The 22,829-nt window shown below is 39.6% G+C and overlaps 1 protein-coding gene across 21 annotated transcripts in view; it reads left to right on the top strand.

Annotated features, from left to right (window-relative positions):
• The window catches only part of cadpsb (Ca2+-dependent activator protein for secretion b), a 126,692-nt gene extending 104,204 nt beyond the window's left edge, over positions 1–22,488 (top strand). For 18 of the 21 annotated variants that reach the window (XM_036151389.1, XM_036151392.1, XM_036151390.1 and 15 more), the window contains 8 exons: positions 1,720–1,875; positions 3,951–4,098; positions 4,218–4,292; positions 4,379–4,462; positions 5,882–5,914; positions 6,074–6,181; positions 20,915–21,019; positions 21,114–21,287. In XM_036151389.1, coding sequence (XP_036007282.1) covers positions 1,720–1,875; positions 3,951–4,098; positions 4,218–4,292; positions 4,379–4,462; positions 5,882–5,914; positions 6,074–6,181; positions 20,915–21,019; positions 21,114–21,287 — 883 coding nt within the window. Of the gene's footprint in view, positions 1–1,719; positions 1,876–3,950; positions 4,099–4,217; positions 4,293–4,378; positions 4,463–5,881; positions 5,915–6,073; positions 6,182–20,914; positions 21,020–21,113 lie in introns of all 21 variants that reach the window. The other 3 variants (XM_036151396.1, XM_036151381.1, XM_036151397.1) reach the window with 1 other exon arrangement.
• The last annotated feature ends 341 nt before the right edge of the window (positions 22,489–22,829 follow it).

Below are 22,829 nucleotides of genomic sequence, written 5' to 3'. Positions count from 1 at the left end.
TAGTGCACCCTTTGGAAAAGAAGTACCACACATCCCTCACCAGGGATCATCAACTCCAGTCCTCGAGGTCCGGTGTGTCCTGCAACTTTTATATGTGTCTCAGCTTCAACACACCTGAGTCAAATAATCAGGTCATTAGCAGGAGTCAGGAGAGTTGATTAGCCTGGTCCTACACCATACTTATGAGTGAGCGTTAAGGGCTTTTCAAAGTATTATTTCCTTGTTTCTGAACAAACCCACCTGGAGGGTTTCTTACCAAAAGGCTAAATTATGGTCTCACCTAATCAGAGCAAATCCAAACCCAACAGAGCTTAGGAAACTTTAAATTTTTAGGTCTGTGATGGTGGGAGAGAAAATGCTTTTTCCTGGCATGTTGCAGTTCCCATTTAGTCCGAGGTCCCTGTCGTTGTTGCTGATCTCTAGTCATGAGCTTTACTGTGCATCGTGGAAAGATTAACTTGGGTCCTCATTTAAGGTTAATTGTTACTTTTTAAATATGTTTTAAACATATGTTTTATTTAACAAAAGAAAATTACAGTTTCATTGTGTGACATTTCACCCCCACTGAGTAAATAAACTCAAATCAAAAGCTGGATTTTTCTAGTTTTTCAAGTGTGATGTTCTTCAGCTGCAATACAAGATTCATTTATTTTAAGGTTGTTATGTTTCTTCACAGCTCTTCACCAATATACCTGCTCGTGTGGCTTGTACTAAATTCAGAAGCAAAAATTAAAATCAACGAGTCAAAATCTCCACTCTACAAATAACATATCTCCTCGAGATTGACATCCGCAGACATTTAGTCCAAAGACTGCTAAAACCTGGCTCATGGGCTGCTATGTAAAAATGAGACTGGTGCATGGTTTAGAAAAATAAGTTGTTTTTTTTTAATCCAAAAATTCCTGAAGCGAAAGCTTTTCCCCAACTTGGATATTATCCAGTGCAGCCAGTTAAGACAGGTTGTAGCAGAAATAGGGGCTCATCTGGGATGCAGAGGAGCATAACAGCAATGCTCAGCAACATGGCCATAGGTCCATCTCTGACCTTTACCACCTGCTAGTAGTCTGATTGGGATGAAGCGACAGGGTCATCGATTGGAGGTGATAAAGCAGAGAGGCTCTGAGCCAGGAGTTCAAACCTCTCAGTTTATCACATCTCCCTCTCACCTCAACATGTTTCCTGATTCCCCAATCAGTTCTGCTCCAGAACAGAAAGGTCTGCATGGTTTGTCTCAGGGGCATCGACTGTCCAGGGTCATGGGTGCTGAGAGAGGGCCTCTGATGAGTCCGTCTTTAGGTTCTTGGAAAAAATTGTATGCACTCTCTCGCATCTACATTTCCCTTCCTTAATGTCTTGCAAACAGTGCAAACAGCGGCTGTACCTGCAGTGATTTTACCTGCATGTTACCTCTTCATATATCAATCAATAATCATGCTCTGCAGTATGGTTATTGATTTACCGTAAACCCTACCCACCTCCCCACCCCCCATACACTGGCTGTCCAGACACATATGAGCCGACAGAAGGTGATGTACACGTCTGGATGGAACAGTCGGTGTATGGCGAGAGTAAAAACTTTGAATCTAGAGGGATAGCATCCTCTTCTGCACCTGCCACGACTAACCCCCCCTCCGCTTGTCAGTTTTAGAGCCGCTTTCTGCACCAGACCAACCTTTACCTTTTGACTGATATGTGTGTGTGTGTTTGGCTTGATGGCAGTAACGGCTCCGGGACATCAGAGGATCTTTTCTGGAAGCTGGACGCTCTTCAGACTTTCATCAGAGACTTGCACTGGCCGGAGGACGAGTTCGCCAAACACCTCGAGAGCCGCATCAGGCTCATGTCGAGCAACATGATAGAGAACTGCGTCAAAAGGTAAATACAGTAGCTGTGCTGGGTATGGAATAGAGAAAGACTTACAGTGCTTTATATAAATTAACCTTGTCATAATAAAACTGCAGGACGTGTCTTATATGGGATGGAACACCATAAAGGAGTCCACACTTGTGAAATAAATTATACAAAAATTTGACACTTTATTTAACATATGAAAATTGTGGTGTGCAATTATATGTATTGCCTCTGCGTGCGTATTTTGTAAGACCAACTTTTGCTATAAAGTGGGTTAACCCATAAGAAGCTTTACAACGTCTTTTTGCAAAATATCTGTCAGGATTATTCTCCATCACCTGAGAGGCTACTAGGAGACACCAGGCTTTGGTTGAGGAACTATTCAATCAAGTTCGGGTTGAAAAAACAGCCAGAATCCAACAAGTTGTTATGGTTTCGGCTGCCTTACACGTACACATGCAACTGTTTTTATACTTATGTGTGGGAACCAATAACCACAGACCTTGAGCTAAAACATGCTTAAGACTCAGCAGTTTTCTAAGGATAATATTATTTCTTAAGTTACTTCAGTAGTTTCTAAAGTTATAACCTGAGTCACACAGTAAAGTCAAACAGAAGCGAAGAAAATACACCCAATGGATAATTATACAAAGGTTCAGAAAATACAGTTTTCTTATGAACAACAGCTCAAGTTCAGGCCGATCAGATGGGGAGCGTCTATAAATAGCAACTGACATGACACGAACTGTAAGATCGCTCCGCCCACGTCAAGGGGGTAATTTTTGCCTTTTCTACCAACTTTAAGCCAACAAAAGATAGGGGGAAAAAAGTCCAAACAAGTTGTGAATCGTGTTAGTGAAGTTATTTCGAGGTAACCACTGCCAAATTGACGTTAACGCCCAAGTTTAAATACCCAACCTAAAATATCTGACAGTAAGTTAAAATAGTTACTGCGGACCGCAGTAGATGTCTTCGTGGTGCCATCGAGCAATAACTTTGCCTGCAAACTGAATTCTCGCGCTATTAGAGTGTTCACAAACAAACGAGAATCCATCTTGCCCTGGTCCCAGCTCAACCAGTAGGGACTCATTAAAAAAAATGGTTCGGGCCAATCACTTTGCAGTATTATGGTTTAAAGCAGGACATACCAGATGTGACGAAAGAGCTGCCAAGCCCACAGCTGAACCAAAGTAAACATGGTAGTGCAGAAGGATGCAGTAGCTGGTGCTATCGCATCTATTTAGTCAGAATCCATGATTTCTTTGTTGAAAGAACAGCAAGAAGGCCTTGACTAGCATAACTTGTGGTTTCTCAGGACGCCTGCTGCTTACATTTTTATTTGATACCGTGATTGGCTAAATCTAACCTTTGGTAGGCGGGCACTAGGCGTTGTGTCGCCCAATCTGCTTGGGAAGTTCTGCTAAATGTCCCTCCATTCCCTGAACGGATTCAATGGGAGAAGTCCCAGATTAATAACCTGCAGAACATAGAGTGCAACACATTATCAATCTGACATGTTAAATTAATCAAACTTGGCATGGAGCCAGAATCTACAGTGAAATGCTATAATAAGGCCACAAATTGTACTTTACATTACCTGTTAAATGCTTTGTGTAAAATCAGACTCCTGTTAACTGATCACAGCTAACAAAGAAAAAAACTTAGGCAACCAGTAGTTGCAGCATATAGCTCCGTTAAACACATAAAACGCAGCAGAACTAATAATGTGGCTGAGTCGTTCTTTACCCACTGAGAACCTTTAACCATTTCAACCAATATTTTTTATGGAAATCCCTTTTACCGCAAAGTGTATATAATGTAACATCCTGCCATATTGTCACAGGGAAAGGTTATCCTCCAAGAATGATTGATAGGCGGCGGTGTCAATTTTCCAGTCTTGCCACAGATTCTCAGCCACATTGAAAAATAATAACCATTATAGCTCTCATTGTATGTTTATGGTCACATAAAATCTAAATAACATAGATTATGGTTTGTGGTTGCAATGTGACAAAAACGGAAAATGTTCAAGGGATTTGAACTGAATCTTAGCAGATCATCATATTGTTCAAGTGTATTATCCTTCTATTGCCTTTCAGGACCAGGATGGCATTTGAGTCCAAGCTGACAAAAAGCAGTAAGTCCACAGATTTCCGTATTTCTCCATCCTTATGCACCATGTTCAATGTGATGGTGGACGCCAAGGACCAGTCAGCCAAACTGTGTGCAATGGAGATGGGCCAAGAGGTAAAAAAAAAAAAAACAACAAAAAAAACAGATACATTCATGAGATGTTGAAGAGTGGTGTTAATTTTTTGAGTTAACGTTTACTGATATTATGTGAAATATCTGTTTATTTCCTTTAGAAACAGTTCCACACCCAAATAGACGAACTGATTGAAGAGAGTGTGAAGGACATGATCCAGCTTCTGGTTGCAAAGGTATAGCATTGAATAATTGCTTCATAAACAATGTGAACATTAGGAAACTAAAATAAATTGAAAACTACACGTGTCTTGTTTTGCAGTTTGTCGTGATTCTAGAGAGCGTGTTGGCTAAGATTTCCAGATATGATGAAGGAACTCTCTTTTCCTCTTTCCTCTCTTTCACGGTGAGATGAAGCCTTTTTCTTCTGTACTTCAATCTGTTTTACTGTATATGAGAACTGGTGCCCTGTCTTATCTTACAACATAAAAAAACACCACCTCATACATGCTAGAAGTTATGCCAAGCTTATGATGAACACTCCTTCCCTGAAGTGTAACCCACAACAAGAATGTTTCATGTCTATTGTTGGTTTTCATATTGTTTCATCACACATAATTTAGAAAATCAAGGAGTGAACCAAGTAAGATAATTATTTCACAAGCAACAACGTCACTATCGTAGTAACTTAAAAGCGGTCTGTTGGATTGAGTTGTTGACTTTGTCACAATCCCTCACCCTGAGCAAGTATGTGGTAACAGTGGGAGGAACCATTACTGTTTAACAGGGAGAAAGCTCTGGCAGAAGCAGGCTCCGTACGAGTGACCATTTGCTACAATAAACAGGGGGCTTGCTAGGAAGGAGTCACAAAAAATGTAGACGCACCGAGCCAGTGGGAGTTTCTTTGGGAAAGACAGTTCACAAACGTATTTACAGCAATGGCTCTCTCAGTGAGACCCTCCTGAAAAGACATACAGCTAAGCAAAGAAGCAATAAACAAATACATACTTTCTATGAGTATTAAATAAATTTGCTGCAGGAGCTCTATCAGTGAATCAGTCACAGCAAGAAACACAGCAGAGTACCAACACACTAAGCAGAAAAAAAAAGTTACGAATCAACCCTAACCCTCCAGGAAAGAGAGCCTGCTTGACAAAAGCACTACGCCAGAAGTACTTTTTATCAGAGAATGCAAAGAGAGTACTCAAAGTTAATGTTAGATGTAGTTTTGTCCTTAACTATTTACAGAAAAAACACAGCTAAAGACAGAAGCTTTGGGCCAGGAGCACTTTGTCTGCAGAAAAAGTGCAAAAAGTCAAGGAAAGGGACAGAACTAAACAGATATGCAGATCCAGAATTACTTTTGATGGGGGGGGAGGGGGGGGGGGGGGGGGTAAATGGAGAAGCACTGAACTAATAGTACTTTATATGGGAAAGAAAACAAAGTACTCACTGTTAAAGGCGGCAGTAACTTTGTCTATTAAAGTAAAGAACGCATTGTCCAGACATCTGTTAAAACACTATCACCAATTAACTTCTTGAGGAACCCACAGGTTCTTTAGTGTATGTAAATAAGCCCGATTTAATTGTTTTCTGCAAATGATCCAACATTTAGAGTGAAAGTTGTTGTGTTTTTCAAATTTGCACATGTAAGATGCAGAATTGTGTCTCATAAACTTGGGCGTTGAGGAGTTTGTAGGATCACTGTTGTCTGTTATAGAAAGTAGCGTTGTCAAAACATGCTGAAAGTCCGCAAACTACCTCAACACTAACGGCAATGTCAACATCTTCAACAAGTGTCTGACAGATTATGTTCTTATTTCAGGTGAAAGCTGCCTCAAAATATGTGGATGTACCTGTAAGTTCAGCAGCATCACAGTTTTATGTTCATGTTTATTTATGCGTTTATGCTGTTGCTGCCTCTTTGGAAACAGCTCAGCGGTAGCCCTTGTGATCCAGTGTTGAGTCCTCCGCTAAACCATGACCGTGTTGTGCTTCTGTTTTTTTTTTCCCGCAGAAACCTGGGATGGACGTGGCAGACGGCTACGTGACCTTTATGCGCCACTCTCAGGACATGCTCCGTGAAAAGGTCAATGAGGAGGTGTATATAGAAAGGTTATTTGATGTAAGTAAGATGCCGTCTCCTCCTCTCAATAAAGGGAGGGGCTTACCAAAATGTGGCAAAACAACAGGGCAGAGAGGGATAAGTCCCCTTTTAGGACCAGGAAGTGTGCTACAGCCTGGTGGAAGAGGCTTTCCTGATCCGCTGTACCTCTCTTCTCTACTTCTCACTCTTTTTCTGTCTCTTTTCTCTGTAAGTCACAGCTGCCCTCTGCATTCAGGTGTGCATTGCCACAGTGCTTTTGGGCCTTTGTGTATTTAAAAAAAAAAAAAACTTTACTGACAAAGAGTCCATAAAAGCATCGTCTAAAATAAGGATTATCTGAAGCAGTGCTCTCTGTGGGGAAAAAAAAAAAAGCTGTCTTTAGTGCTCTAATGCCAGGACACTAACAAATAGACAAGGTTTCATTTCACTACAATACGCCCAGCTTTCAGACATTATGGCATAAATTATATTAGATGACACTGCAGGGTGTCTCCCATAATGATGGCCGACTCAGAGGCTAGCATGTCTGATGGCCTTAATCTGTCAGAGCAATGGTTCCCAACCCGAGGCTCCAAATACATAACATAAAGGGTCATTAAAGCTAAAAATACAAGAGAAACAAATGCAGCATACTAAAGAGTCCCAGTCTGATTCTGCGTTAAAACTGATGGCATGTAAAATATGTTTTAAAAAAAACTATTTCGCTTGAAACTGCGGTAGAATACACTTCATTTTGTCAGCATTAAATGTACTGCAGTGTTTCTATAGCATGTAACTTAATCTACATTAACATTTCTCATGCTGTCTTCTCCTTTTTTATGGCAGTTGCAGATCTTTTGACTTCTTAGGAGTCACTGCCTTAATATTCCGGTCCATCGCGGGTTCAGCTTTTTGGACCCACAAATCAAAAAGCTTCTTATAGCTTTTTGAATTGTTACATAACAACCAAAAATGATTTGACACATCCAGCTACAGTTCATTCCAGTCTTCCTCCTGTGTTTGGTTGCAGAGGACAGTGATGCGACTGGTCAACGTTAGCAAGGACACGTATTAAATTTAGTTCAGTCGGCTTGAAATAAATGAATCCATGTTCAGTACCTAAAAGCAGTGACATACGTTCATAACTCCAACATGAAATGGTTCAGTTTAACATCATATTACATGGCCTCTGCTCTCTTTGCTCACATAAACTGTAATTTAATATGCCCAGCAGGTGCTCTCACTGAGATATTTTAATGTTTCTGTCATCATCAAAAGTAGTCTGAAATTTTGACTGAAACAATACATTTATAAATATTATCACATTGTAAGAAATTAGTTTTTTTATTTTTTAAATCCCAAGAAAAGTTTTTGCAGACATAAATTAAAGGCACAACAAGTGCTGTTACTTTAGTATGTTTCATCTTTGTTCTGATATAACTCGTTGATGATTTGGCTTGTAGCAATATTTCAGTGCTTTTCCAGTAAATGTTGGGTGAACAAAAAATTATTTGGAAAGAGTTGTTCTTCCTGAACTTAGCATTTTTCCCTGAACGTTGTACAGTCAGGGAAGCTGTCACATGACACCAGCTTCATATTATTATGAAGTCCATTATACTGTGGACAGTCTACAACAGAATTCTGTAAGCATGAAATTGGAAGTTTTTAAGAAAAATTGCTGCACAAAATTCAACTGTGGTGTGAGCTCGCAAACACTGCATACATTTCTGACATGAAATCAAAGACTGTGCACTTACAGCAGATATCAGGTGTTTAATCAGGGTTTCTGGCATATATATATATATATATATATATATATAGATATATATATATATATATATATATATATATATATATATATATATATATATATATATATATATATATATATATATATATATATATATACACAAATGCCTTAATTGAGATCCTGATCCAATTTGTTATCTGGACAAAGATGCAGAGCGAAATGAACTAATTATTTAAGAGCAATGTGTGACAAGAAACTGGGTAGGCAGGACTTAAATGACAACATAGGCGGTTTCCAAACTTCTGCGGTTTAATGACAGTCCAAAGGTCAGTATACGGAGAATCAGTCAAGAGGGCAGAGGTATCCAAACAACACTGGGCCGAGGCAGAGTCGAAGCACAAAATAGGTCCAGAAATCACTAGAGGCTAGAAAGCTTGGGGAACAAAAGGCTGGAACAGTTGCTGGAGGAAACAAAGAGGTACTGGCATGAAAGGAAGGGACCAGACTGATTAAATACACACAGGAGGAGGCGATGACTGAGAGCAGGTGTGTTCAACCAGACTGGCTGGGGAAGTGCATGCAGCAGAGGTGGGACAAATCAAAGCTGCCATGTCACACAATGGGACCATAACAAAGGCAAAAAAAAAAACAATAAAGACAGTGAGCAAATAGATTGAATCATCTTATGTAACGAAGAAAGCAAAATACAGTAAAATTAAGACCTTTCGGGTGCTCGTATATTCAGGGGTGTCCACAACAAGTCGTTACAACTTGGCAGAGTTTTATGGCAGATGCCCTTCCTGATACCACCAAGATTAAAACCTGGGTCGCCCATAGCAGACACAGACTTAGCTCTGATAAGTATTCAGAGCTTTATGACATTGTTGAATGAAGTGAAGGTGTACTAGCGCAAGTTAAAGTTCAGCAAAATAGCTTCCAGAGTTCTCTGGTTTACATTCGTTAGCTCAGCCTGAACTGATTGTCGTCTCATATTATAATGGCCACCTCCTTATTTTCAGCAGCAGCCCTTTCACTTGCTTACAGCCTGCAGGTACCAGATGTATAAATGATGCGTATCACACCTGTTGCTCCACAGAAAATGGTACTTCTATAGGAAGACAATACAGCAGGTTTATAAATGATTCATTTGGAGCCAGTTGAGCCTGATGTGTTGAAATAGTATTCAAGATTTCAGAATCTGCTACTACAGATCCGCCCATACACACACAGCTATGTTAATAGATAGAATTACGTTTCAGAAACCGCACTTAAAAAATGTAAGTGTGCAGTAAATTCAGTCAGCCCTCTAACAGCTGCAGCCTGGTGGTTTTTTTTGTTGTTGTTGTTTTTTTATGATCATGCCTCAGAATAGCTGCCCTGGTGCAGAAACCGTTGCATTTTACTGTATTTTCTTTAAAGTAAACTAATATTAATGTTTTTTAGTCTCCACTCTAATGTGGGCCTACTGTCCCATATTTGCCTCGTTCTTTCATAGTGCAAAATGTATCAATTAACATAAGTTTTTCTACTAGAGTAGGTGCAGTTTTGCTCAGTTTTTTTAGACCATTTCTAATTTATTTATATTTGGTTTCCAGGAACTCCTTGTTGTAAGCCTTTTGAAGCTTTCTCTGCCTTTTTTTCCCACTAATTTAGAGTCCTTGTACCTGAATATGGCAGCATAATGTGCCGAGAAAAAAAAGGAAATAAGACAAATGGGGAACAAAAAAAAAAAGTGTCAGACCTAAAAACGAATGCATGAAAAGTATCAGGAGGCCATGAAATATTAAATTTTTAAAACTACAGCAAAGACCAAAGAGATGATTCATTGTACAGTTGTTGGCCATGTTTTCAGATAATAAGATTTTTAGGAACGACCTTGTTAAATTTATAATACACATTATGTCTGTCAGACTGTTTTACTTTATATATTAAAGGAAAGAAATGGGAACAAAGTATGACTCGGTGACAGGCGGCTGCTCAGGAAGAGTTAGTTCTTCGCAATGTTATCTGTGGACACAACACTGATTCTTTGAATCATTGATAGGTCAGAAGTTAAGTGGCTTAATAAATAAAAAACTTCTCAGAAAAAGGTCAGATGCCAAAGTAAACAGAGAAAAAGCAGACTGTGTTTCAAGTCAAACTTAAAGATCTTCAGCAAGCTGGGAGAAATATTGATCTCAAACAATTCACAAGATTACATGAAAGCCTGGCTGCCTGGAAGCAACATCTAAAGAGATTACTTTTTTGGAAAAAAATGTCTGCCTCTGCCCCCCAGCTGTGCTTTAAAATTAAACTAAGGCCATTTGAGATGGAAGCCAAACTCAAAAGTAAAGATTATAAAACAGAACAGACATGGACCCGCTACAGTGCCTTGCAAAAGTTTTCATGCATCTTAAATTTATTCAGATTTTGTCACGCTGCAACCACAAAGTTGAATGTATTTTATAGTGATTTTTATATTAAAGACCAACACAAAGTTGCACAAAGCTGAGAGAATCTGTTGGCAGGTGAAGCACTAGTTGTGCACTCCACAACGCTGACCTTTATGGACCAACGGCAAGGAGAAAGACATTGAAGCAAAGCCATAAGAAGGCTTCTCCAAAGCAGATCTTTTGGGCCCAAATTCAAAACAATGTGACACAAAAAATAATTCCAATACATGCCACTCTCACCACACCACCAATCTGACACAAGGTGATGGCAGCATCATGCTGAAGGCAATTTATTTTTGTCAGTATGGATAGAGAAGCTAGTAGCTAGATACAAGAGCTCCTGAAAGAAAAGCAGTTAGAGGAAGCAAATAAATTGAGATGTTTTGAAAACTACCAATATTTTCCCCCATTTATCATAATGCTGCCTCCACCCTATTTTGACATGGGTCCAGTGTGTTCAGGGCCTGCTTTGCATGGAAGCCAAAGCAATCTCACGGTCTCTGCTGAAGACGTACATTCCCACAGCATGACGGCGCCACCACTGTGCACCACACTGTGATGCTGCGTCGCCTAAAATCCCAATAAAATAGATCAAACTTTGTTGCCACGTGACAAAATTCAGGGGGGGTTCAAGGGACGCGAAACACTTTCAAGGCACCGTCTGTCTGTCTGTCTGGTACTGCCGCAAGCCGAAGGAGTTGGGAACCAGCGTGTAGCAGAGAGAGAGAGCACTGTCTTACCAAACATAATCCTGACTGGATACATTGGCAGAAAATGTGTCCTCCATGTGTGATTTTGGTCGACACATACTGCTGTGACGTGTGTGCTTCATGTCATTCAGTGACTGTATGTGCAGAGCGGCGTCTGCTCAGCTGTGTGGCAGCTCTGTGGGTCGACACGTTTTTTTTTTTTTTTTTTTTTTTTTTGTCCTCTGTGAGGCAGTGGCGTAAGACGTTTAATGTCTGACAGACGCGCAGACGGCTCCCTTTGGTTTCCTATTTGTGTGTTGGCTGTAGAAGGAGTCCTGTGCCAGACAAAGTTGGTGGTCTGTTTTTTTTTTTTTTTCTTCTTCTATTTGTCTTTTTGTGTCCTGGTGCAAGGCGTAAAGCTGTTGTGAAGTGGGTCTGCTTTTCGTCTTTGAGGTCCCCACGGGGTTGCCCTGTCTCTCTGTGTCTCATCAGTATTTTTCTTCAAATGTGGCGTTTTTCTACCCCTTGTGTCCTCTGTGTGGCCCCAGAGTGCTCTGAAATCCTACCGAGCTCTGTCACATGGAATCAAAGATTTCTCTAAGCTGTGGACGTGTCAGTTATGGCAAATTTTAAACCGCATGCTAACTGAACATTTCTGTTTCTGCGCTTCTTTTGAATTAGATGCATGTCTCTCAATTCATCTGCATGCACATAAGACATTCCTTGTCGCTGCAAAGGCTCTGCTTTATCTGTCTTTCTTTCACTAATTTATTTCGATCCTTTTTAATCTCCTCTTTTCTGATTAACACCATTCTCGCTGCCTCTTTCTGTAAAAAAAAAAAAAAAAAAAAAAAGTGGCACTTATCTCTAGTGTTGCGTTGCGTTGTTTTATCACATTATGTTGGTTGGCATGGTTTTTAGAGTCAAATAATCTTCCTGTGTACATCTTCTAGCATGACCCTCCTCCTCAGAGCTCTGCCTCATTTGCACATAGAGCAGCCTTCCTTAGCACGTACTCTCTGCTGCCCTGCGAGGTCTGCATGCACTGCACGCTCAACTCGACTGTGAAGTGGACAGGCATCTGCACCTGATCTGAACAAAACCCTCAGCTAAAAAAAGAAAAGAAAAGAAATAAAACGATCCAAACCGACAACCTGTTAACTCCACACACGTCTAATTTGGGCCTTTCCCCTCCTGCATTCCTGCCTCCTCACAAGTTTAAAGTTGATTTATTTATTTTATTTTTTTTCTTAAAGGTATGATTTACTGTTTCTATCAGAGATGCGTGCTGTTCTCTGGGAAGCAATGAGCCGGAGCATACCGCGGTGAGAAAGCTCCGAGAAAACAGCACCCCGCTCCCCTCTGCCTGCTAACCATTTACTCACTCTCATCCTATTTTCTTTCGCTAATGAACTCGTGTCACAAGTATAATTTCATTTCCCCCCGCAGTTGTTTCGCATCTGCAGTGTCGGGCGTTTTCGACGCAGCTCAGCGTTTCCACTTGAATAAATTATAAATAAAGCCTAAGTAATTGCCTTCAGTAATAGGTGGGCCATGCAGATTTTTTTTTTTTTTTTTACAAAATATTGATTTCAACGTTTTTCTCGGAGTTCAAAAGGTAATTGCAGTTTAAAACATACAATCCTTTTGGCGGCGTACGACTTTCTTTTATTGCGCTAACTCCCTCGAGCAGCCGTAGAATCGGCGAGCTCCTTTGAAACGCGCTTTCTGTGCCGACACACTCGCAGTGTGATCTTTGTGTCTCAGCTTTTTTTTTTTTTTTTTTTTTGAAAGAACCGACTTGAACAACCGGTGTCTATTTGTAGGAGCAGGTGATAGACGGTTTCTTTTTGTGCGATTTTTCTGCAGTTGGTGAAGAGCATTCTTTACAGTTCTTGGAAACCCGGGTAAAGATGTGAAAATCAGCAGCCTTGACAACATTTATACCTTTCATTTCACACTGAAAAAGTTTCCAGCTTTTGTTTTATGTGCTTTTATTCAATGGGGAAAATCTTACATTAGGGAAAATACATTTTTTTTTGTAAATTAACTTATGTGTAACCTGTGAATACTCTTCTCCTATAACATTTTACACGGTGGGACCACACAGCAAAAGGTATATTTTCAGATTCTCTAGCGCAGGGGTGTCAAACTTATTTCTATATGGGGCCAATTTGGCGTCATGAAGTCATTAAAAGGGCCGGTTGCAAATATATAGATGAGACTTTTCATTACATAATTTCATTCCAGTTCACATAGAAATATAAAAAATGCACAGTAACATAAAAGTAGAGCCTTAGGCCCAGTTTATCTGCAAAGAAAGTTGATATTGGTTACAGGAGGCACAGTTTTAGCCACTTTATACACTTTAAAGGGATATATGCCTCTACCTTATGACATGATATGCCTTTTTTTTGGCTCTTGAGGGCCAGATAATTTACCTCAACGGGCCGGATTTGGCCCGCGGGCCTTGAGTTTGACACCTGTGCTCTAGCGTGTCCAGAATCCGGGACGCCCTCTAATGATCTCATCTCTTCAGTTCATCTCACAGGTCCCCTATAGGGTTTAGATTTAGGGTGTGACAGCCATGAAAGAAGGTTCATGTTATGTCTTGTGAAGCATTGTTGTGTTGATTTGGTCTGTCATGTTGACTGAACCCAAAGTACCCATTTTCAGTTTTTCCGGGGGATTTGTTTAAAATCTAGCATTTCAAAAAGCTCATGATCCTATGGATTCCCACAGCGGCTTTGGAAGATAAATGGCCCCATAGCCCCACCAATCCGTCTCCATAATTAGCAGTGGGCAGGAGATCCTCTCCCGCACATCCTGTGGTTTAAACCCGACCCACCTGGACTATTTGCTGCTGAAACGCTCAATCCTAGTCCTGTGTCTAAACCTTTCAGGCAGAAGGTGGAAATACCATTGGGTCTTGGAGGTGGTCTTCTGATGCTGGAGGAGCATATTTACATCTGTCTCCTGTATTCCTGACATGACATTATGGAGGCGCCCCTTCTCCCCAGAGTGAATTAATTTCCTCTATTCAGCTAGCCAGTCAGTGGGGTGCAAAGCCTCAAGGATTAGTGCTCTTTTAGCCTTTCTTCAACCTCCTTTACCATCCTGCCTGCTGTGCGTCGTGGAAAGATAAATTTGAGGTTTTGTCCAGTGTTGTTTGTCAAGTTTCTAGTTGTTCTGAATGTTTCAAATAACGTTCTGACGGTAGATATGAGCGGACATGGCTGAGTTGCTACTTTATTGAAGTCACTTCCTGATCTAGGGTGAGCAATATACATCTGCCTGTCTGTGGGTGGTTGATGAGCCTTTAGGACATGTCACGGTTATCAAAAAGCAAGCTAAAGGATAATTAAGCTTTCCAAAACTCTCTTATAATCTTAGATAAAGTGGAGAAAATATCACTAAAACCTTTCAGTTCCATCTGTTGTTCAGGTATTATTAGGGGGATTAATGAGTGTGCTACCAGTGATTCAAAATAATATTCTTAATGGGAGATTTTTCTCCCCAAATGCATTGATGTACTCAGCTCAAATGTTACATTTTGCCAAGTTTTTTCAGTGTGAAATCATTATACTGCAATATATATATATATATATATATATATTATTCATAATACATCTTTACCGGGCATATCAAAAAGTGTGGAAGGCATTGTATTTAGATCATTTTCCATGTTTGAGTTTTGTCAGTTTCACCCACTACTAAGTATTTCAATAGGTAACATCTTCAGTTAATTACGTTTCAGTGCCTGCAGACTTGCTTCGACATGTAAAAAAAAATGCACATATTTCTGAGGCGGATTATAAATACTCTTCCTGACTTCTGCCTGTCTTATATCCAGGTCTGGGTCCAGGATACACAGGCTTAGTTTAGCATACATGCATAAACAGGAAAATGGCCAATCTGCCTCCACCCAGCGGTAACCAAATCCTCCAACTGGGCCGTAAGCTCTTATTGTGTAATCGCTGCTGTGCTGAACTATTTCTGAGTAACAATCTGGAGCTTCTTCCTTGGAGACTGTAAGGAGTGGATCAAACAAACTGCAAGCTGCTGGGAGGATTTTGTTACATTTTGGGCAAAACCGGGCCCCAACTAAGCCACCTAGAAGCACCAGGGATCAAAGCTTCAGCATCTTCTAATTTATCAAAATGAAGGAAACATGCTGTTTCTTGAAATATAGCTAATCCTCTGCTTCCAGTACAACAAAGATATAGCAAATTTAGCAGTTTCTTTGAGAAATAGCTCTCTTGTTGGTTTTAAGTGGACAGTTTCCACACCCTGCACCCATAAAGTGGGTGCACAGAATTAAGAGTTAATACATTTTAATAATTAATCCTTTAACTTCTAAAGATTGCAGTAGCGATTGTAGCCGAGCATATATTGTTTGTGTGAACTGATTTTAGGAGTTGTCCAAGTTAAAAGCAAATGTGGACAGAAGTTGATCTGAACGGTTAAATGTTTGGGATTAAGTGGATTTGTTATCAGCAGTCAGCATCTTACCTGCAGTATACGTATAGCTCCATGGATTTTCTCATTACGTGGAGCAAGGTCTGTTCCAAAGCAGATTTCTATTATTTTCAAAGAAGCTCCAATCTCAAGCATTCAAGGACTTTCAAACAAACTTGATTTACAACTTGATTTACTGCTGTCATGACCTTATGCCTGAAAAGGATGACAGATTACTTAAGAAAATAATATTTAATTCAATGTGGTGTTTTTTTTCACATATACATTTTGTCTAAATGACTTGGACTAAAATTCTATTTGGTTGAAATTTGATCGGAATGAGAACCAAATTGGCTGAAACAAATTTTAGTTGTTATAAGATTTTGGAACTAGGCATTCTCAGATTAGCCATTAGCTCAATTCTTTGGTCAGAACATTTGCTGCTGCAACTTCTCAGAGCTATTTTTTTTAAGTACTCATACTAACCCATTAAGCAGTTTGGTAAACTTTGATGATCCACAGAAATTGCAGATATTCTGTAAGATTTATTTATTTTGAACATGACCTTATTCTAAAAAACTGGTTCAGCATATGCAATATATTTATTGAGACTCAACCCTAATTCCCCAAGCAAACCCTTTGCCTTTTTGTTTCAATAGCAGAAAAGACACAACGCCATCAGAGGACAGTATTCAGGCACTAGCTTACTATAATATTGATACATTTTATTTAAAAGCGCCTTTCAGAGCACTCAAGGACACTGTACAGATCCAACAGGGTCACAACAATAATATCATCATGATAAAATCAAAACACATTAAAAAGTTACAATTAACAAGAAATTACAGTGAGTAGGCATTTCTGAATAGGTTTGTTTTGTGTTTAGACTTTAAGTGGGAAAAAGTGTCAGTATTGCAGATGTCCGGAGGGAGAAAGTTCCAGTTTGGGAACAGAGCTCTGCTCCCCACGGTGCTGAGGCAGGAAGGGGGAACAGTAAAGTGAATCGAAGCGGAGGATCTAGGGTGCAAGTCGGAGTGGCAATGTGATGGAGATCAGGAAGGTAGGGGGCAGTGAGGATGAGGATGGCCTTGAATGTGTACAGAAGGATTTTTTTATTCTATTCTGAATCTAACCAGGAGCCAGTGGAGCTGCAGTAGGACTGGGGTGATGTGATGAAAAGAGTAGGTTTTAGTAATAATGTGAGCAGCTGAATTCTGAACCACTTGTAGTTTATGGAGGGATTTTTCAGGAAGACCAAGGAGAAGAGTAACAGTAATAAATCCAGGACGTGACAAGACTATGGATAAGAACTGTTGCAGAATGGGGGAAAAGGTAGGGACGAAGACGATTAATATTTCATAAATAAAAATATGCAGACCAGGTGATATTATTGATGAGAGGTGAACGATAGAGTGCTATCGAGGATGACAACTAGACGAAGGGTAAACTGGAGCTGTCCAATGAAAGAGAGGAACCATTAACTTTGGATAGTACAGATTTGGTTCCTCCAAGGAAGATCTCAGTTTTGTCACCGTTTAGATTTAGGACCTTAGTGCTCAACAAAGATTTTATTTCAGATAGGCAGGAGGTGAGGGAAGAGGCTGGCGGTATAGAATTTGGTTTACTAGATAAATAGAGCTGGGTGTCATCCGCATAGCAGTGAAAATGGATGTTAAATTTCCAGAAGATATTGCCAAGGGGAAGAAGGTAAATAATAAACAGAAAGGGTCCTAGGACAGAGCTTTGGGGCATACCAGTTCTGATAGTGGGTGGTTGGGAACTAAAGGACTTTAGATGAATAAACTATGCATTTGACATGGGATCCTACACAGTTCTATTTGCAACATTTTCTGGCTGTGTTGAAAATTTTGTCACACGATCATTGCTTAACCTCATGCAAGACAACGCAAATACACCATCTGCACTGGTGACGATTCGCTCACCTCAGCATACTTGATGCTTAAAGGTAAAACCACATCTTTATTCACCTTTTGAATAATTGTGCTATTATCTGATCAGTTGGGGCCATTAATTCCCAGACAGTCAGTTGATGTTTAAATATGAAATAACAAAACATAAAAGAGTAAGTGATGTCACCTTTACAGTACTAAGAACACTGTGTATTTCTCACCACTCATCCCAGCACACATGCACTATTCATAATGGGAGTAACACTACTAATTCCAACTGCTTTGAATCCTCTTTGAACTAAATGATCAACAGAGATCAAAGTGATTCAGTCCAACAAGCAAAGGCATTATTTTGTTTGTTTTTTTGTCATCCAGACTCATAATGTTCATGTCCAGAGTAGCTTAGTTTACACCATATGTTACCATATTGATAGTTTAAGCTAAGACAGGAACCAGCTTTGTGATACTGACAATACCTAAGCGAACTCAGATTACCTCGATAAACTGCTAATGCTGGTTTGTAGCACTGGCCTCTGATAACATCTGGGAATAATGTGAAATTAAAACAGAGTATGAAACATTTTTATCTCAGCAAACACAGAAAGAGACACAACAACTGAGTTGAACTTTTGGTGTTTCATTAAATTATTGAACATTTTTTCCAGTTTTTTGTTCTATTTTTGTTATTTATTTTCCAGTTTTGGTGTGTGTTGTTGTTGTTTTTATGTCACTGGCCTTTTAGATTGTTTTCATGTTGATGTTTGTGGCTTCTCTGCAGTAATGATAATGGTAAATCTAATTGGAGTTAATTTCTAATCAGTGCTTCGTGCCAATTCACAGCAAATTGTCATCTTTTATAGGGCTACACAATATGAGAAAATGTAGTGATGGTAATAACAATGGTAAATATTGTGATGACAACATCAGTAGCTTTAGCTTTTTACATTAGCATGTAAAAAGCAAAAAAATAAAAAATAAATAAAATAAAAGTCATTACACTTTAAATGTATTAGTAAACAATCATTACACTCGAAACAGACCTTTACATAATGAATATTGCGCACACATTGAAATGATAATATAATTGCTATAAATGTATGTAGCCTTAATTTTAAGGAGGTTTACAAAAGTAGAATGCAATGCAGTGAATATAAGCTCATTGCTATTCTGACAGAGAGGTCAGGTTCAGGTTACTTTATTATTCATCAAATGTAGATTTGCTTTACAGTGAAATAAGAAAAGAATTGCGTCTGTTTTATAAACACCCTGTAAAAACTAACACATAGCAGACCCAAAAAATTATATGTTTGAAAAAACTATTTGAGTAATACGTTTTAGTAAGTTGTCTAACTAAGCCTAATTGCATTATGGAAGGAGAGTAGAGAGACCGAGAAGCACAGGCGTGCTGAGTAAGGAGTACTTTCTCTGGGGAAGAAGAACATTGAAAGTAAACATAGCTTAATTCAGTGACTTTGTCCAGGAAAGAGACAGAGCTGAGGACAGCGGGTGGGTGTGCCTTCTACAAAGAGGAAAAACAAAGTCAGGAAATAAAGCTCTTATCAGCAATGATAGCAAATAATGCATACAAAGAAGGAAAAAATAGCAACAGCCTGAGCTTGCAGAACCCTATTTACAGCAACAGCTTAGTATGAACTAACAATACAGTTTATTAAATGAAAAAGGGAAACATTTTAATCCCTTGTGCCCTTTTGTGCAAATGTACCTACATGCAGCCAAGGTGGTGAATGTATCCCACTAATGCCTGTTGATGCATATTCTACATACCGTATATCAAAGATCATACTGGAAGCTCTTTGCAGCCATATGAAAGACAGAAAAACAGATTCATACCTAATTGGCCTGATCCCTAAATACCTAAATTTATAAGTAATTTTTGTATATTCAAATTCTGCTTTACTTAGCTGCAAATAAATGTAGATAGTAAGTGTTTAAGCCTATTCTTTCAGTTATTTATTTTTTTGCCACTCTCCGTCTCTTGGACATCCAGCCATTGACTATACCAACTTATCTGCAACGGGTCTTGAGGAGACTGGTGCCTGTCTCCAGTGGTCATTGGGCGAGAGGCAGGGTACACCCTGGACAGGTCGCCAGTCAATCACAGAGAGACACGAGACAAACAACTAAGCCCACGTATGCTCACATCTAAGAGCAATTTGGAGAGACCATTTAACCTAACAGTCATGTTTTTACTGGCGTACCCTGAGAGAACCCACTCATGCACACGGAGAAAATGCAAAATCCTTGCAGAAACACCCCGGGCCAAGAATTTTTAACCCAAGACCTTCTTGCTGCAAGGCAACAGTTCTACCAACTGCACCACTCTTAGTGTCTCTCTCGGTCATTTTTGGCTTTTTTTTCAGTGTTTTGCTTTTTTTTTTACAGTTCATGTCTCATGTCAGTCATTTGTTGAACTTTTAACTTGGAATATTTTTATTTAAAAAAAAAACTATTTAAACTTTGCTTTCCTCAGTGGTTGTTGTGTGCTTCTTATATTTAATATTTTTTTAATAACCACATTTATCCTCCGCACACAATATTCTGCCAGTTCAGTCATCTGTATATTGTTGTGAGGACGTTTCTTGTGGGAAGGTGTCCCATCTTTAGTTCTTATCACGCTGAGGTTTTGTTAAAGCACCCTGCTGAAGTATTCGTACCCATTATGTTTTTAAGATGTTGTCACATCACAACAGCAAACTTCAGTGTATTTCATTGGGCTTTCAAGTGATGGACTAACAAATCCCTTCTGAAGAAAAGCATCCCCACAGCATGATGCAGCCACCACCATGCAGCTCGGGGTGCATCATGGGGAAGGCTTTTTTTTTTTGGAAGGGATGGAATAACTGCTCTGGTCAGAGGAAACATAACTTATACATGTTGGCTTTAAACACCATGCATAGAGGAAAAGTAACACTGCACATCATTCTAAACACATAATCTCCACTGTTAAACAAGGATGGTGGTAGCATCATGCTATGGGGATGCTTCTTTTCATCGGAACAGGGAAGTTGGGAGAGTTGATGAGAAGATGAATGGCGCTAACTGTGGGACAATGCTGATGTAAAAAGTGTAAGAGGATGTGAAATGCTTGAAAAATAGGCTATAATTGTCGCAAAAGGCAATTCTACAAAATATTGATTAAAGGCGGTTAAATACAAATGCAACACCACCTTTAAGGCCTTTATGTAAACGTTTTAAAACAATATAACTTTAACTTTTACTTCAGAGTTTCTCTGTTCTAATTGTTGGTGTATCTATAAAATCCAAATGAAATACATTGAAGTTTGTGCTTGTAGTGTGGCACAGTGTGGAAAAAGAAAAAAACAAAACAAAAAAAGCATTAAAACTTTTGCACTGTCCTTGGTGCTTGAACATTAATTTTGTAATGTATACTGTATGTGTATAGTTGTAGATGTTTCCGTGTGTCTTAAAGTTTAGTTCCACGTCACCATGGTGTCTTGAGTATGTGTGTGAGTGTGTGTTTTGCTGGAGAGTGTTGTGTTTATGTGTTTCAGCAATGGTACACTGCCACCATGAACCTGCTGGGGACTTGGCTCACTGAACGCATGGATCAGCAGCTCCACGTCTATCAGCTCAAGATCCTCATCAGGATCACCAAGGTGAGACCCAAAATCTCCCCGACGGGGATGGTGCGACGCCCCGGAGAGCGCCGTCCTGAAACGACGAGCTGACAAATCTCTTGTTGCCCCGCAGAAAAAGTACAGAGACTTCCGTCTGCAGGGGGTCCTGGACTCCACCCTGAACAGCAAGATGTACGACACCGTGCGCAACAGGCTGACCTTGGAGGAGGCCACTGCTTCAGTGAGGGAAGGAGGCATGCAGGGCATCTCCATGAAGGACAGCGACGAGGAGGATGAAGAGGACTAGAGGCTGCGCATCGACTCCCCAGCCCGTCTGTCTGTCCAAAACCTCCCCTCTCCCACTTTCCTCCACCTCTCACCTCCCAACTCCCCTTTCACACTTTTGACTTTAGCCTGGTTACTGATGCATGTACCAACTCAGATAGCCACTCTAGGACCTCTTTGTCAGCTCGAAATGCCTATGAAGGAACTATTAACTATAAAGATAGAAATTATACTGAAAAAAAAAAAGTCTGAATAAAAATGTTTAAAAAAATAACCATGATTGGCAGTTTAGCTGTGTCATAATAAAGATAGCACCTATCTTCGGGTCTTCATTCATTTCTAAATTCATTTCTATGTGTTAACTAAGCAATATGGAGAACCATTTGTTTGACAATGTTGAGTGAGATTAATCGGTGTCCCTGTCCAATGCAAAACTTATATGGCGCTTCTTTGTCGTACTCTACATTCATTAATGGTACATTGTCGTGATGATGAGTGTGTGGACCCTTTTTTTTTTGTCTCGTCCGTTTTTAAGTGAATGCCAACTGCTTCGAACTGAAAATAATAAGAGAAAATAAAGAAAAAAAAAACTATTTGTTTACAGCTGTTCCAGATGGGCTGTCGTCCGCTCACTGTTGCTACCACCGACAGTAAGTCCAGACCTGCATTTCCTATCATGTGTCGATGCTACGTTGGTCTCATCTCAATTACTAAATTAGACGCGCTCCGACGGGAACTCTGAATTTCGAGTGGGTGTTCAGGAGATGCAATATCCCCATGGATCCATTTTGATAACTTGGAAGAATTTATTTTTATTTCAACATTTAAAAGAAAAGGCCTAGAAACGGGTTCTATTTTAATTGAGTTGCACTTTTACAGACAAAAAAAGAGCAAAAAGAATTTTTTTTATCGGGAAAAAAAAAATAACAAAGTTGGTCTGTCTTTGTTCTGTAATTGTGTAGAATGAGATGTCTGGCATTTGTTTGGGTCTCACTGTTGTTTTGTATATATTATATAAATATAAATATAAATATGAAATGCTGTACATTGCATTCTGAGCCATCGCTGCATGCCTGTGGGTTCCTACCCTCCCCCCCAAATGCTTTCTGTTTTTCTGTGTGAACTAGCTGATGGATTCATTCTTGCTTTTTTGCCTTATGAAAGCCAACAGTTGTAATATGCAAGAGCTGTGGCCTCCAAATAAAAATTACTGTACATGTGCATCTCCTGTCCTGTCTCACCATACACAACTACAGACTGAAACAGTCATACAGGTGGAGCCCACTAATTTAGAACAGCTTGAAAACAATCTAACAAAGTAAATAAAATTCAGCTCTTATATCAGGGGTGTCCAAAGTTTAGCCTGAGGACTATTTGTGGTCCTGTGAGGGATTTTGCATGGCCGTCCACAGCTTTATTGATGGACAGATTTTGCCTGCCACCCCTGGCGGTTAATGGAGATGGGCACATAAAAAATGTTTTGGGTGAGAATAAAACGGACTAAAATAAAAATTTGTGTGCATATTTTAATAGCCACATTTGTGTTTTTACGTTCAGGTTTAGT

Source organism: Fundulus heteroclitus, chromosome 20, assembly GCF_011125445.2.
Source record: "Fundulus heteroclitus isolate FHET01 chromosome 20, MU-UCD_Fhet_4.1, whole genome shotgun sequence".
In the NCBI taxonomy this organism is placed as follows: Eukaryota; Metazoa; Chordata; class Actinopteri; order Cyprinodontiformes; family Fundulidae; genus Fundulus; species Fundulus heteroclitus.
Note: the sequence above shows the minus strand (reverse complement) of the source record. Positions and strands in the feature narration are given on the sequence as shown.